Source organism: Passer montanus, unplaced genomic scaffold (assembly GCF_014805655.1).
Source record: "Passer montanus isolate IOZ18808 unplaced genomic scaffold, ASM1480565v1 scaffold6, whole genome shotgun sequence".
NCBI lineage: Eukaryota > Metazoa > Chordata > Aves > Passeriformes > Passeridae > Passer > Passer montanus.
The window spans coordinates 11,693,460-11,705,917 of NW_024371037.1; the positions used below are offsets into that span (position 1 = coordinate 11,693,460).

Below are 12,458 nucleotides of genomic sequence, written 5' to 3' on the forward strand. Positions count from 1 at the left end.
GGCAGTGAATGATTTTGCTTTTTAACAGAGGTTTGACTAAGAGGTGTTAATGTAGTATAGAGTTAGGAATTACAGGATGTTCCTAGAAGCAGTTTTTCTCGTATTTTTAATTATATTTTTATACTTGTTTTACACTGGAGATGCTGAGCAAATCAAGCATTACCAGAACTTATGCCTAACCAGTTGGTGCAACTGCTGTCTTTAAGTACTTTTTAAATTATGAGTGAAAAATTGTGACTATTCAAAATGTTTCACTACACTAGTATTTATTAAGGCCCCGCTTCCTCAAATTTAGCCCAAATGAAATCTAGGAGCATTTGAGGAATGTTTTTGATGCTCCCATTATCTGCTAACATTCTCAAAATTGCATATAAGTTCTGCATAATATTTCTGCTTGAAAAAATTGCTAATCTAATCTATTTCACTTCCTCTAAAAGTATACACAGTTTTAGATCAGAAAGGGGTTCAAACATTGATACTGACAGGCACGAATGGTCTCAAACTGTTTTTGTAGTATGGAATACCATTTGGAAAATGCCTCTTTTGAAGAGGCTGAAAGACAAAGGGGAAAATGCAAATGACTTCATGACCTGCAATAAATTTCCAGTGTTCAAACAAAGAGAAGGACCTTAGAAATGTCTTATCTGAACAAAATAATCACATGGTTTATTTCTTATTTTATTAGCAGAAGGTAAAATACACTTAAAGGTGTTAATTCAGGAACAGGTTTTGTCAAGCAAACCTGGTATGTTTTATCCGTAAATTTACAAAACAGATAGATAAATATTATTTTGATACAGGCTAAAATATATATATTTGGTTTCTTAAATAATTATTTTTACTACCACATTATATCTTAATCAAGATATTTTCCTTTTGTGGAGTTAATGGGGTACATTAGACAGATTACAAACAGGCTCCGTTCAGCTGAGAAGGCGTAGATATGGTTGGAGGCACATTTGTGAACAGTAATATTTCCAGCAGATTGCTGTGTCATCCAAAGGCAGGTGCTGGTTTTGTCAATTATTTCATAATCATTGGCCAAGTGTGCAAGCAGTGCAGGGAAAGACAGGGTGGCATTGTGTGAATCACACGATTGGTGTTCACAACCATGCTCTATAGAATGTGAAGTGCAAGTAGTCGTCTGAAATTTATTGTTTGTTTTAGCAAGCAGTTTACTCAGAGAAGGTTTAATTGTCCCTTTTGGTGTCTTTTCAACACCAGCTCTTAGGATGAAAAGGATGAGCTTTTTGCCTGACTATACAAAAGTAAATGGAATGTTAAGAAACGGGAAAAAATTTTTTTGATTCAGCCAGCAAAAAAGGCCATGTTGCTCTACTTAATTGATTACTAAGCATAATAATAATCCAAGATGAATAATGCTAGATTCCCATATGTGCTAAGAAGAAAATGAAAATGTTGGAAGAGTCTGAAAAATAGTAACGAAAAGGGGTCCCAGAATGGGAAAACTGTGTGCTAAGAAGTTTAGGAAATTCTAGCTGTTGAATCCAAGAGAAATTTAAGAACTGATGTACTCAAATCTTTCTTCATGAAGAAGAAATAAGATGTTGAGGGGTTTTCTGCCTTGGAGGAGAAGGCATGAAATTGAAATTGAACTATGATAAATTCAATTTTGAATGCAGTTGCAATTTCCTAATAACAAGGATAATTAAACTGTGGAGTAATTTCTCTGGATGTTAGTCTCATTGCAACTCAAAATGTTGAGACATGATATCATAACATTCTTTAAAAGTGCTTTCTAATAGAATTAGGTACTGCAAGAAAAACACAAAAAAATGATCTGTGGGCTACAGCAGATAAATAAAGTGATCAGTGTGGTCTCTTCTAGCGTCAGAGCTTGCATCCGCGACAAAATATTTTGTATTTTAAGATGTTACAACCTGATTCTTCATACACTTGAATAAGACTAAAGGCTGTAGAAGTGAAAAGTAATTTATGTCTTAAGGCACCTCTAGCGACTGTCTAATCTTACCAACCACTCGAGGCAGGTTAGACTCTGAATTTGGGTCAGACTGTCCAGACCTGTGTCCCATTCAGCTCTGAGTATGTCTGTGGTTCTCAGCCTCTCAGGTCAAACTGCACCACTGGAATTTCCCTTTCAGCAACTCACGTTGTTTCCTAATCTCTTTTGCTGGGTGCCTTTAAAAAAATTCTGAATTCCTAATCAACAATTAGAGAGATGCCAATAGGAATTAAACCCTTTGTCTAATCTCTGATCTGAACAAACCAGATTTCCTTAGCCACTGCTGTTACATTGCTCTTCTGTTACTATTATTTTGGTGTCACTTTTTCCAGTTGTGAATACCTTTCTTGTACTGGTGGTCCAAACAGAACACAGATACTAAGTCTGGTACTGGATACATTTATTGCAGTAATTCTGTACAAGAGAAACTGAAAACAAGAATCAAAGAAAAAGCAAGAATAAAATGTGTGAACATTTTTATCTTTCATTGTTACATTGCATAATATTTGCCACAATATAGAAATTGTGTCATAACCTATGATGTAATTAGATATTGCATTTATGATTGAATTCTCTATCTGCGTAAAGAAGCATGAAATTTAGATGAAAGTTATAGACTGGGAAAAAAGTTAAACAAACAGATTAAAAATATTTTTGTTTGGAAAGTATGTGCATATATTAAGTAAATTTCCATTCTTGTGCAGTATTTAGAATTTTCTGTTTTGGTTCTGTTTATCATAGCCATGGGGCTAGGAGGAATGAAAGACTGGGTACGTATTTACTTCTGTACAGAGTTTGAGCATCAGCTACTATGTTGGCAACAGGAAGCAAGGATGAGCAACAGAAAATAACAATGATGTGGCTCCACTGCTTCTGTTTCCTCTTCCTCCAAGCATGTTTTTAGGTAAAGCCACCAAAAACATACTGTGAGGTTCTCGGTTCTTTAGATTATTAATGCCACTTATTCTGGACTCTGTCAACATTTTAGTTACTCCTCTAGCTATTTATTGGATCCCCAAATGGGTTGAGAATGAGACAAACAGCAAATTTTTCCTCCTGCATCAATCCTGGAAATTCCCAGAAGCATAGACTCCAGCTATGCTAGAATTTTTGATGAGAGAGGAATTAGTTTTGAGAAATGAAGAGCTCACTGAGTGGTTTTGGATCACAATGTTAGGCTGAGATCTCAAAAATTCTCTCTTATCCTATTTTATGGCGTTAAGTCAATTTATGTATCTGTCCTTAACGGCATTAATAGAAGCAGAAATTTTAATTTTGAAGAAGATTGTCTTCATTATTTCAGTGTGTTTATACTACAACAACAGTCTAATTTCTTCTGTTGCCACCATGTAAATGATGATCAAATCACATAAAACTCAATCTGAAGTAAACCAAGAGTAATCTGAAGACGAACTTTGAGGCTGCTGCCTAAATATCTTGCTTCTATCTCATACTGTTTTCTAACAGTAATATACATACTTATGCATATACATAGATAAATAGATATATACATATAAAAATTGAAAACTTTAGGTACTTTTCTCTACAACTTATTAATAAATGCTTGCTATTTGTTCTGTTCTAGAAGATGCTGAGTTGGTGTAAAAATTCCAACAATTTTCAAAGAGTGAGAACAATTTTTCCAGGTTGTCTGTGATAATGGATGGGTAACATTAAACACATGCAGATAATGAAAGTATGTAATTGAAGCTATCTGTTTGAAATATATTGTCTGCTTTTTCATTGAGTACACAGAATCAGGTCTCTTTCTAATGCAGGTACCAAAAATATCTGAGTATTTATTCAAGGAAAAAAAGTATTACTGTATGTTGTAGTATTTATTTAGTTGGACAGTGCTTCAGTTATTTTGCTGGGATCTTAGTACATTTTATAAAAAAAAATTCTCTCTAGAAAAGCCAGTAGAAATGGAAGTTGAGGATGATTTGCTATGGAGGCTCATGAGAAATATGTAGTTGGAAAATTCAAAGAATGAAAGAAGACTCAAATGACACATACAAAACCAAGAAATGTTATGAAAATTTTTTGTTTGATCAAATGCTAATTAGCTCATGGAACAATTATTTAAAATTGGACAGTATCCACTAGAATAAATAAATAATCCAAGTGATTGAAAGGGAGATGTTTAGGAGTAATATTGACTGAAATACTCAGTTGCTAAATATGTAAAAAGAAAGCTTTCAAGAAATTGTCACCATTTCTATCTGACAATCACTTGCTAAAAAGTGGATTTTTCTGCTGGAAAAGTATGATTTTTCCTGTTTGTCTTGGGCAATGTGCTTTGTGGTAGTGTGATTCCACACTGTTCTCTGTAGGATTGAACGTAGATGACAGAAATGGCTTGTATGTCTGTGTTTTCAATAATCAGTGAAATCCCAGTGTTATGCTCTACACCATTCAGGAAAGCACCGACATCCATCACTTCAGAACCAGTCTCTCTTACCTCCTGGTTGTACACTGGCTTTTGAAAAAAACCCATTTGTCTCAGCTCTTAAAAATTCTTAGTCTAAAAGTATTTGTATTCTTGCCCACTTTGAGTCTGTCTTTTACCAGTCCTTTGCCATTTTAATGAATTATGATCCGAATGTTAGTATGAAGTTTATTTAAAAAATATTCTGGCTTCCGATATTAAAAATATTACTCTTTCATAATAATATCTGCAAGAAGTTCCTTGAAGTTTTTCTGATAAATCATGTTTTGGTTTAAATATATCATTGCTAGCAAAACATTAACTACTCTTAGAATAACTACCATACCTCAAATTTAGAGAGATGTTTTTCCATGGTCAGTAGAGATTTTTGCACAATAAAGAAAATTAAGGGAGAGGTCAATAAATGAATTACAATATATATATTCTTATCAAGTGGAAATTCTTGCAGGGAAATTGCTGAGAACCTTAATTTGAGTAAGGTGTCAAACCAGAACAGAATTTTGAAAGAGCAAACATAAAATTTGTTTTCATTCAATCTTTAAGAAATGCACATTTCATCACATACATTATGTATTATCATTTCCATTGCTTAAATTTGACATGAAAATATTACAGCCTGGCCTTGAATTGATTAAAATTTAAATCAATTAGCAGTAAAGTAACTTTAAAAAATATTTTCAATTTATAACAGCTTATAATAAGGCTGTGTTGTCTTTTCATAGACTGTGCTTTGGTTGAGAATAGGACATGGTCAATGCTCAAATGAGTGCTCAACAAAGTAAGTGTTACTTGCAAGGAGCAGCATCTGAAAGTGCTGTGGATATTCCATATATTTAAATCATATGAGCGTCTAAAACTTCATTAATTCCTCCCAAGACTGACATATAAAATATGATGAAACTGTGTGCTTCTACCTTAAGAAGGAATATGAAATGCAAGGCTGAAAACTGGAATATACAACTAAACATGCAAAATTATTGCTAAATAAAATATTACTGTAAATTACATAATGATTTGAAAATTTGAGTGATGACTAGGGAATAAATATATGGTCTTTATTCATGTTCTGTGTTCTTAATTCCTTTTTGAAAATAGGTTTCCAGGCTTGGTAAACTGTAAAGGGAAGCTATTTGATATTTTGAAATTAAAAATTAGGATTCTTGATTTTTATTTCATTACTTTGAAAGAGAAATTTATTTCAAATATATTGACATGTACATACAAGAAAATAATATTAAAACCTCAAACTAATTTTAAAATATTTGGATTTTTTGGCACAATAATTAAAAAAGAGAAACAAATAAGTCTGAACCCATTTTACTTAACTATTGGAACTGAAAGTGAACCTCAAATGCCTTTAGTCATGCAGCAGTGTGGGCAAGCTTTTCATCCAGACTTAGCTCAGCTCTGCTTTTTAAAGAAGTGTAATCTTACCACTTGACCAGAGATGAGCTCAAAGATGGTTTTAGCCATGAAAACTGTAATATACACCTCTGATGTGTCTAGCAGACTCTACTTGAAACCTTAATAGGGAGAATCCGAACATCAGTAGGAAATAAAGTTTGTTCCATCCCTGACTTTTCTGTGTACAAGCAGCAAATAAAAAGAATTGGTTTTTTATAACATGAAGATTTTCTTCTAAGTTTGCCTAGTTAGATAATTAAAAGTGAAGAGTAAAAAACAGAGGTAAATGATAAAGGAAAAGAAAATTTGTGGTGAATATATATCTACATTAACCTGTGAAAACTATAGTAAAATAACACTTTTAATAGTCTATCTAATAATATATATCCAGGAAGTCAGAATATTCAGGCTGTACATGCAAGTTCATCTTTGCTTTCTCATATTATGTGATGTATGATCAGAATCTGCTCAATTAAAAATGCTATGGGAAAATAAGTGAAAAACAGTGCATTCAGAAGCTGCAATTTTCAGAAATTTTTTGCATCTTTTATTTTCAAACTTCCACAATTCCCTAGGCAAGACTTACCTAAATTAATGATAGATGTTAATATAACATAGGAAGATTTTTTTTCCTCCCAAATTGATGGAATAACATAAATATTTAACACATTTTCCAAAAAAATGATGGGGGATTCAGTTTTTAATACATTAATCTGTTTGTAAAGGTACATCCCTCATTGGTTTGTGGGATGCTTTGCTTTTAATGTTGTGGAGTGTATTTTTCATTATAAAAAGTATATGGATTTTTGTGCTGTTTGTAAGCAGATGATCAACTGCTTTCAGTGATGGTTTGCAGTGACAAGGATTGCAGAAGCTTCACTTCCCCGTGGAACGTTTTGACTGATGCTAACTCAAGGAGAACATGGAATTTTCTAATGGCTTCCATAGTGTCTATTTCTTTCTTTTCTTAAAACAATGGGAATGGTACTGATTGTGTAACCTTATCTCCTGTCTCAGGTCTCCTAGAAATCCTGAACAGAAGATTATTAAACGAGTGATTGCACTTGAAGGAGACATTATTAAGTAAGTATTTTAAGCCTTAGTCTCAGAGTCTTTATAGGAATAGTGCAGCTTTTTAATGTATTTTAAATCAGTATCCTAGACAACGAGTAATTTCTAGCATTTTCTGTCTGTTATAAACAAGGATGTCAGCATCGTACCTGTCTGCTTTTTAATGAGAGGAGAAATGTTACACAAAACTACTCACTCTCTCATGAAATGTACATGGGTACAAATAATGCTTGTTTCTGAGAATATCTCTGCCACAAATCAAGGCGGGTAATTGTACCAGCAGTTTTCAGTGAGATTATAGGGCTGTGATTTTTCATTTAGAAACTCCAGCTGCTGTTTTGCACTGGGGTGGGCAAGTAGGTTGTTTTTAGGGTTTTGTTTATTTGTTTGTTTGTTCCAGGATATAATTTTTGATATTTTATTTTATTTTATTTTATTTTATTTTATTTTATTTTATTTTATTTTTATATTTTTATAGAAAAAAACATACCTCATAGATTATTATCTTCACTGCAGGTGTCTTTAGGGAATATGGTGCAACTGATTTTTAGTAAATTATTCTATCAGAAAAAAACCCCACTGTAGCAAGAGTAGAATCCAGAGTATTTCAAGACTTGGTTTATTCTGACAGATAGAGCTTCCTACTGGGGCTGGGTGGAAATAAATTACTACTATATGTAAATAAAAAGTTTCTGTGGGAACAGCATTACTTTGAAGAAAACGCTTGCTTGAAAAGGTTTCTTTTTCCCAGATACAGAGTGGAATAGGCATAGAGATGGGAGGGTAAATCCCTGGTTTCCCATACTAAGATGTAAATGACCCTGGGAGATCTCAGATAATATGGCAGACTGTGCCTCAATTCATTTAGATAATGATTCTTGCTCTGTTGTAGTGACTGGTAGAGAAGTACTTGACAGCTGTAATTCAGATCAAGGATTTGAATTGATCTCAGTGGGCCCTGGTGTATAGCATGGGCACTGTGAAATATATCTATGTATTTATTTTTCCTCTTGCAGTCAATACAGTTCCTGTTTTATTGAAAAGTTCTGAGTTATCTCAGTTTGAGAAACCAAAATAAATTGTTGCGTCTCTGTTGAAGCAAAATATCTAGAACAAAGGAGATAATTTGATGTCCAAAAATTGCAGACTTCTACAGCTAAAACTTGCTATCACTTTCAAGAGCTAAAGATTGTGTATTGTCTTTTATTGACCTGTGTCCTTAAGAAGGTACTTATATTGCTGATATTAGTGCTGTACTTCATATAAGTGATAAGAACGTTATTAATGTTTCAGTATTCCCCATTCATTTCTGTGGCAATATCAGAAAGGGATTGTAAGATGAGGTAACTTCAAGGGTTACTTTACATTGTTCTATATAATTAACATATTTGCCTTATTTTTGAAACTGAGTATAGATTTTGATAAAAAAGGACATTTAATAGCATAAATTCTAGCTTTAGGAAATTAATTCTGCTGTACATTCAAACTCTTTAAGACTTAGAACTTTTCATTAACATTTGTGGGTGTTCCTGGCAAAACGGACAAAGGTGTGTGGCTCAAGTGTGTTCAGAATAGTGATGAGCCTGCAGGTTAGTGAATCACTAGACGCAGAAGACTGTGCAATGATCCTCAGTTGTCTGTGGTAAACCTGGTCAGATTAATTTATTGATAGAAATACTGATACAAATACCGATAGAAATCTCAGTAATTCAGATGTGCATTTTTTTTTTAGATGTGACAATCATCCCAGAGCTTTTTGCTGTGTGTCTTACTCTTGTCTGGGAGAGAGTTAATTTCCTTCCTGTAGCTGGTCAGTGCTGTGTTTTCTGGCTTTAGGAGGAGAATTATGTTGCTAACAAAGTGATGCTTCAGTTTTTGCTGAATAGTGTTTACCCTAAGTCAAGGACTTCCCCGTTTCCCATGCTTTGCCAGTGAGAAGGAGCACAGCAATCCAGGGAGGAGCATGGCCAGGACAGCTGACCCAACTGGCCAAAGGGATATTCCATACCAGAGAATGTCATACTCAGTGTGTAAACTGCAGAGACCTGGCTGGAGGGCACTGATCACTGCTTGGGGACAAGTGGTTAGCAATTTTATTGTGCATCACTCGCTGTTCTGGAGTTTTATTCCTCTCTTTCTCTTTTCAGTAACAACAACAACAATAACAATAACTAACACAGCAGAGTGAATATTATTGTATTAATTTCTGTTATTGTAATTAGCATTATATTTTATTTCCTCCCCATTATTAAACTGCTCTTTCTCAACCCATGAAGTTTACATTTTCTTTCCAATTCCCCTCCCTGCCCCTGCCAGGGAAGGTTGGAGTGAGCAAATGGCTATGTGATATTTCCTTTTCAGCTGCAATTAAATCAGACAAGCAATACTGCCATGGGTTAGAAAAAGAAGAGTGATAGGCAATATGTTCTGTGGTTCTGTAGCTGTGCTTTCATAGCTGAACGAATTATCTTTATTTGATCCATTTGGATCATGATTAAGGATAATACTAGAAAGCTGTGTTTTCTCATGTTATCAATTAAAGTAAGTTAATTAGCATTTTACTGTTTGTTAATTACTGAAAGTGATGAAAGATCAAGTAGGCAGAGCCATTAGTGCCATAGGAAAGGTCTCTTATATTTTGTGTTCAGGAGTTGACTCCATGGCAGAAAAATCCCGTTTTTCAAATCCTAATTCTAAAAGTATTTAATGAAATGAAAATCATGACATTTTAAAAGTAACAATGACTGACTTAGAGTTTTTGCAAAGGTGTGTAGGTGAAAAATCTATAATAGGTCCATTTTCGCCTTTTATTTTCTATTTTTCAGGTAGTCAGACATTATACTACATAAAAATTTACCTTTTGAAATATGATTTGCGGCATTGCAAAATGCTACAAATGCACTGAAATAAAAGCACTGTCATTACAGTTTTCTGTTGTTGTTTCCAGTCTAGTTGCTAGTGCAGGTGAAATGAATTTGGTAGTGTCTTGTAAATCACTAGAAGCATACGGTACATGCCACAAACCTGTAAATGATAATTTCATTTAGATAAGCTGGTGCAACTTCCTCCTCAAAAGAATTCAAAGAATGGACAGAAAAAAATCCCCAGTTAGTCCTTGGGAATGAGTCTATAGGTCAGCTTGTATAGAGACAATATTGCAAAGTGTAGCTCCCATAGATCAGAATTTGTTTTTTTTTTTCCCATGGATTCACAGGAGAATTAACTTTAAGTAGAAAATCAGTTCCTAAAGATTGTTTAAATGATAAGTCTTCCAAAGGAAGCCTTATTTCAAAAGTCAATATAACATAATTTGTTAAAAATTAATGTTGGTATTATAAAACACTTGGAATAACTTGAAATTAAACTTATTTATCTTAAATGCATTACTGGTAATTCAAAAATCTATAGTAATCTTTCACAGATGAGTTATGGTATGTTTTCAGTAACAAAAATAAATGGTGGTTTATGCAAAGGAAATAAAAATTGGTATTAAGCTAGTAAAATTTGAAATTAAGTCTATTTAGTACCTTGCTGAACTAATTTGTTTTCCTACTGTCTGTCACAGTTCTACAGGTCTGGAGGAGCTTGGTGTGCCTGTTGTGTTTTTTCATCTATTTGTTTGCTTCTTAATACTGTACCTAAGTTAAGAATGATTAGTGAGCCTATAGGAAGAGTAATTTTTTAAAAAAGATTATGTGGCAATATTGTTAGGCTCTTCAGGACTTAGTGTTCTGAGCTGAATGCTTCAGGAAAATGTAGTGTGTGTTCACATGTTACATCTTGCAAAATTGCTCTGAAGATGTGAAAAAGGAAATACTCCTTGTTTCTCAAAGCATGACAATGCAGACATAGATCATTGCATTATTAAACTGTAGGTCTAAACCAACTTTTCAACAATAACTTATCAATTTTTATTACAAGGTTTATCATTAAGTTGTAGAAACTATTGCCACAGAAAGTTAGGAAGGAAGGAGGTATAACGGGATTTGAAAAAGGGTAGAAAATTAATAGAAATAAAGCCCATCCATCAGTAGCTGTTAAATGCAGCAATCACTTTTATTAACTTTATGTACTCCTGTTGTCAAGTTCACACAGGCTGTTATATTTTTTCCAGTCAAAGATCCCATTCTTCCTTAAATTATAAGCAAAATCTAGTAATTCTGTCCACTTATCGGAGAAAGCTTTCAGCTTCAAACTGTGAGATATTTGGCTGCCATTTTTTTTTTCACTGAGGTCCAGGAATGATTTTCCCACAAAATAGCTGTCTTCACACAGAGACCATAGTGCTGGATAACAACTTGTATTAGATGATACAAAAAAATCTGTGCTTGTCTCTAGAAAGCAGAGCAGCCTTCAGAAAAACTCAGACTTTGCCAGTGTTGGAGCCCTAAAATGTCTCTGTACATAATATCTTCAGGGCAACCACCTGGCAGGAATTACATACAAGCCTTTGTTATTTAATCATACAGAAGCAATTTATGTTCACTAATGCTGTAGCAAGACTCTGTTTGTTCCCTCTTTGCTTACTGCCCCCAACACATGGGTTCCTGGTGACTATTGAGAGGTACTGCTTGCAATGGCTGATAGTAGGAATCGGAAAATGGATTATCAGTAAAACACATTTAAATTTAGAAATCACAGTAGATGATGATGATGATGATGATGATGGCTGTGTTCTATTATCTTTGTCAGAGTCTGCTGTGTCTGTCTTTGGGTTGTGAATACAAATCTGTGAGTGGTCAGATCCACATTGACAGGAGTGGTAGATCTGCAGAAGTGAGAATAGGTTGTACTCTACAGAGACACAGCAACATCCTCATAGATTACAAATTTTGCAATGTATTTTATATTGACTGTCTTCTTCATATTGTTCTGTCTTGGTTCTTTATGTATCAAAAGGACATAGTAGCAGTCAAATTATCTTAGATGAAATCTCTTCATTCCCTAAAATATTCTTATTTTGTGTCCATGTGCACAGAATATATATCTCACCATTTATATATCTCTGCAGTTTATTTGGTAGTACTTACTGTTAGGTACTGATGGGATTTTTTATTTTATCCAATGAAAGTTTTCTTTTAGGTTCAGCTGTACTGCTCTGTTATGACTCTTTATCATTGATTGCATTCTGCAAGTCTCCTAAATAGAGTTTCCATTGATTTTTATTCTCTTTCTATACACAGAGTCCTTCCATGACTGGACTCCATTTCTGTAAATGCAAATGATGGGAACGTATATTGGTGAGCATCTTTAACCCAGAAAAACAAATTGAGAAAAGAACGACGAAGATTTTCCATATCCATAATGAATTTTTAAGTTTCTGTCAATCTTTAGGCCCAGTAGTAAAGGTTAAAAAAGCTGAATTACTGAAATTTGGCATTATGACCAGGGCTGTGATACACAAAAGTGTTTTAGGAAAAGAAAAATACCGTTGTGTCCTAGACCACACATAGATTTCAGTGGGCATTTTGGGGCAGAAAGGTAAAAGTAATGCATAACAAGTACAGCAGAGGGCCCCATGCCCTCAAACTCAGCATGGGCAGCAGCAGG

The 12,458-nt window shown here is 34.0% G+C and overlaps 1 protein-coding gene across 2 annotated transcripts in view; it reads left to right on the forward strand.

Annotated features, from left to right (window-relative positions):
* The window catches only part of IMMP2L (inner mitochondrial membrane peptidase subunit 2), a 397,695-nt gene that overhangs the window by 254,936 nt on the left and 130,301 nt on the right, over positions 1–12,458 (forward strand). The window contains exon 4 of one of the 2 annotated variants that reach the window (XM_039726940.1): positions 6,855–6,920. The exons of the other annotated variant lie outside the window; for it this stretch is intronic. Coding sequence (XP_039582874.1) covers positions 6,855–6,920 — 66 coding nt within the window. The remainder of the gene's footprint in view (positions 1–6,854; positions 6,921–12,458) is intronic. 2 annotated transcript variants of the gene reach the window in all.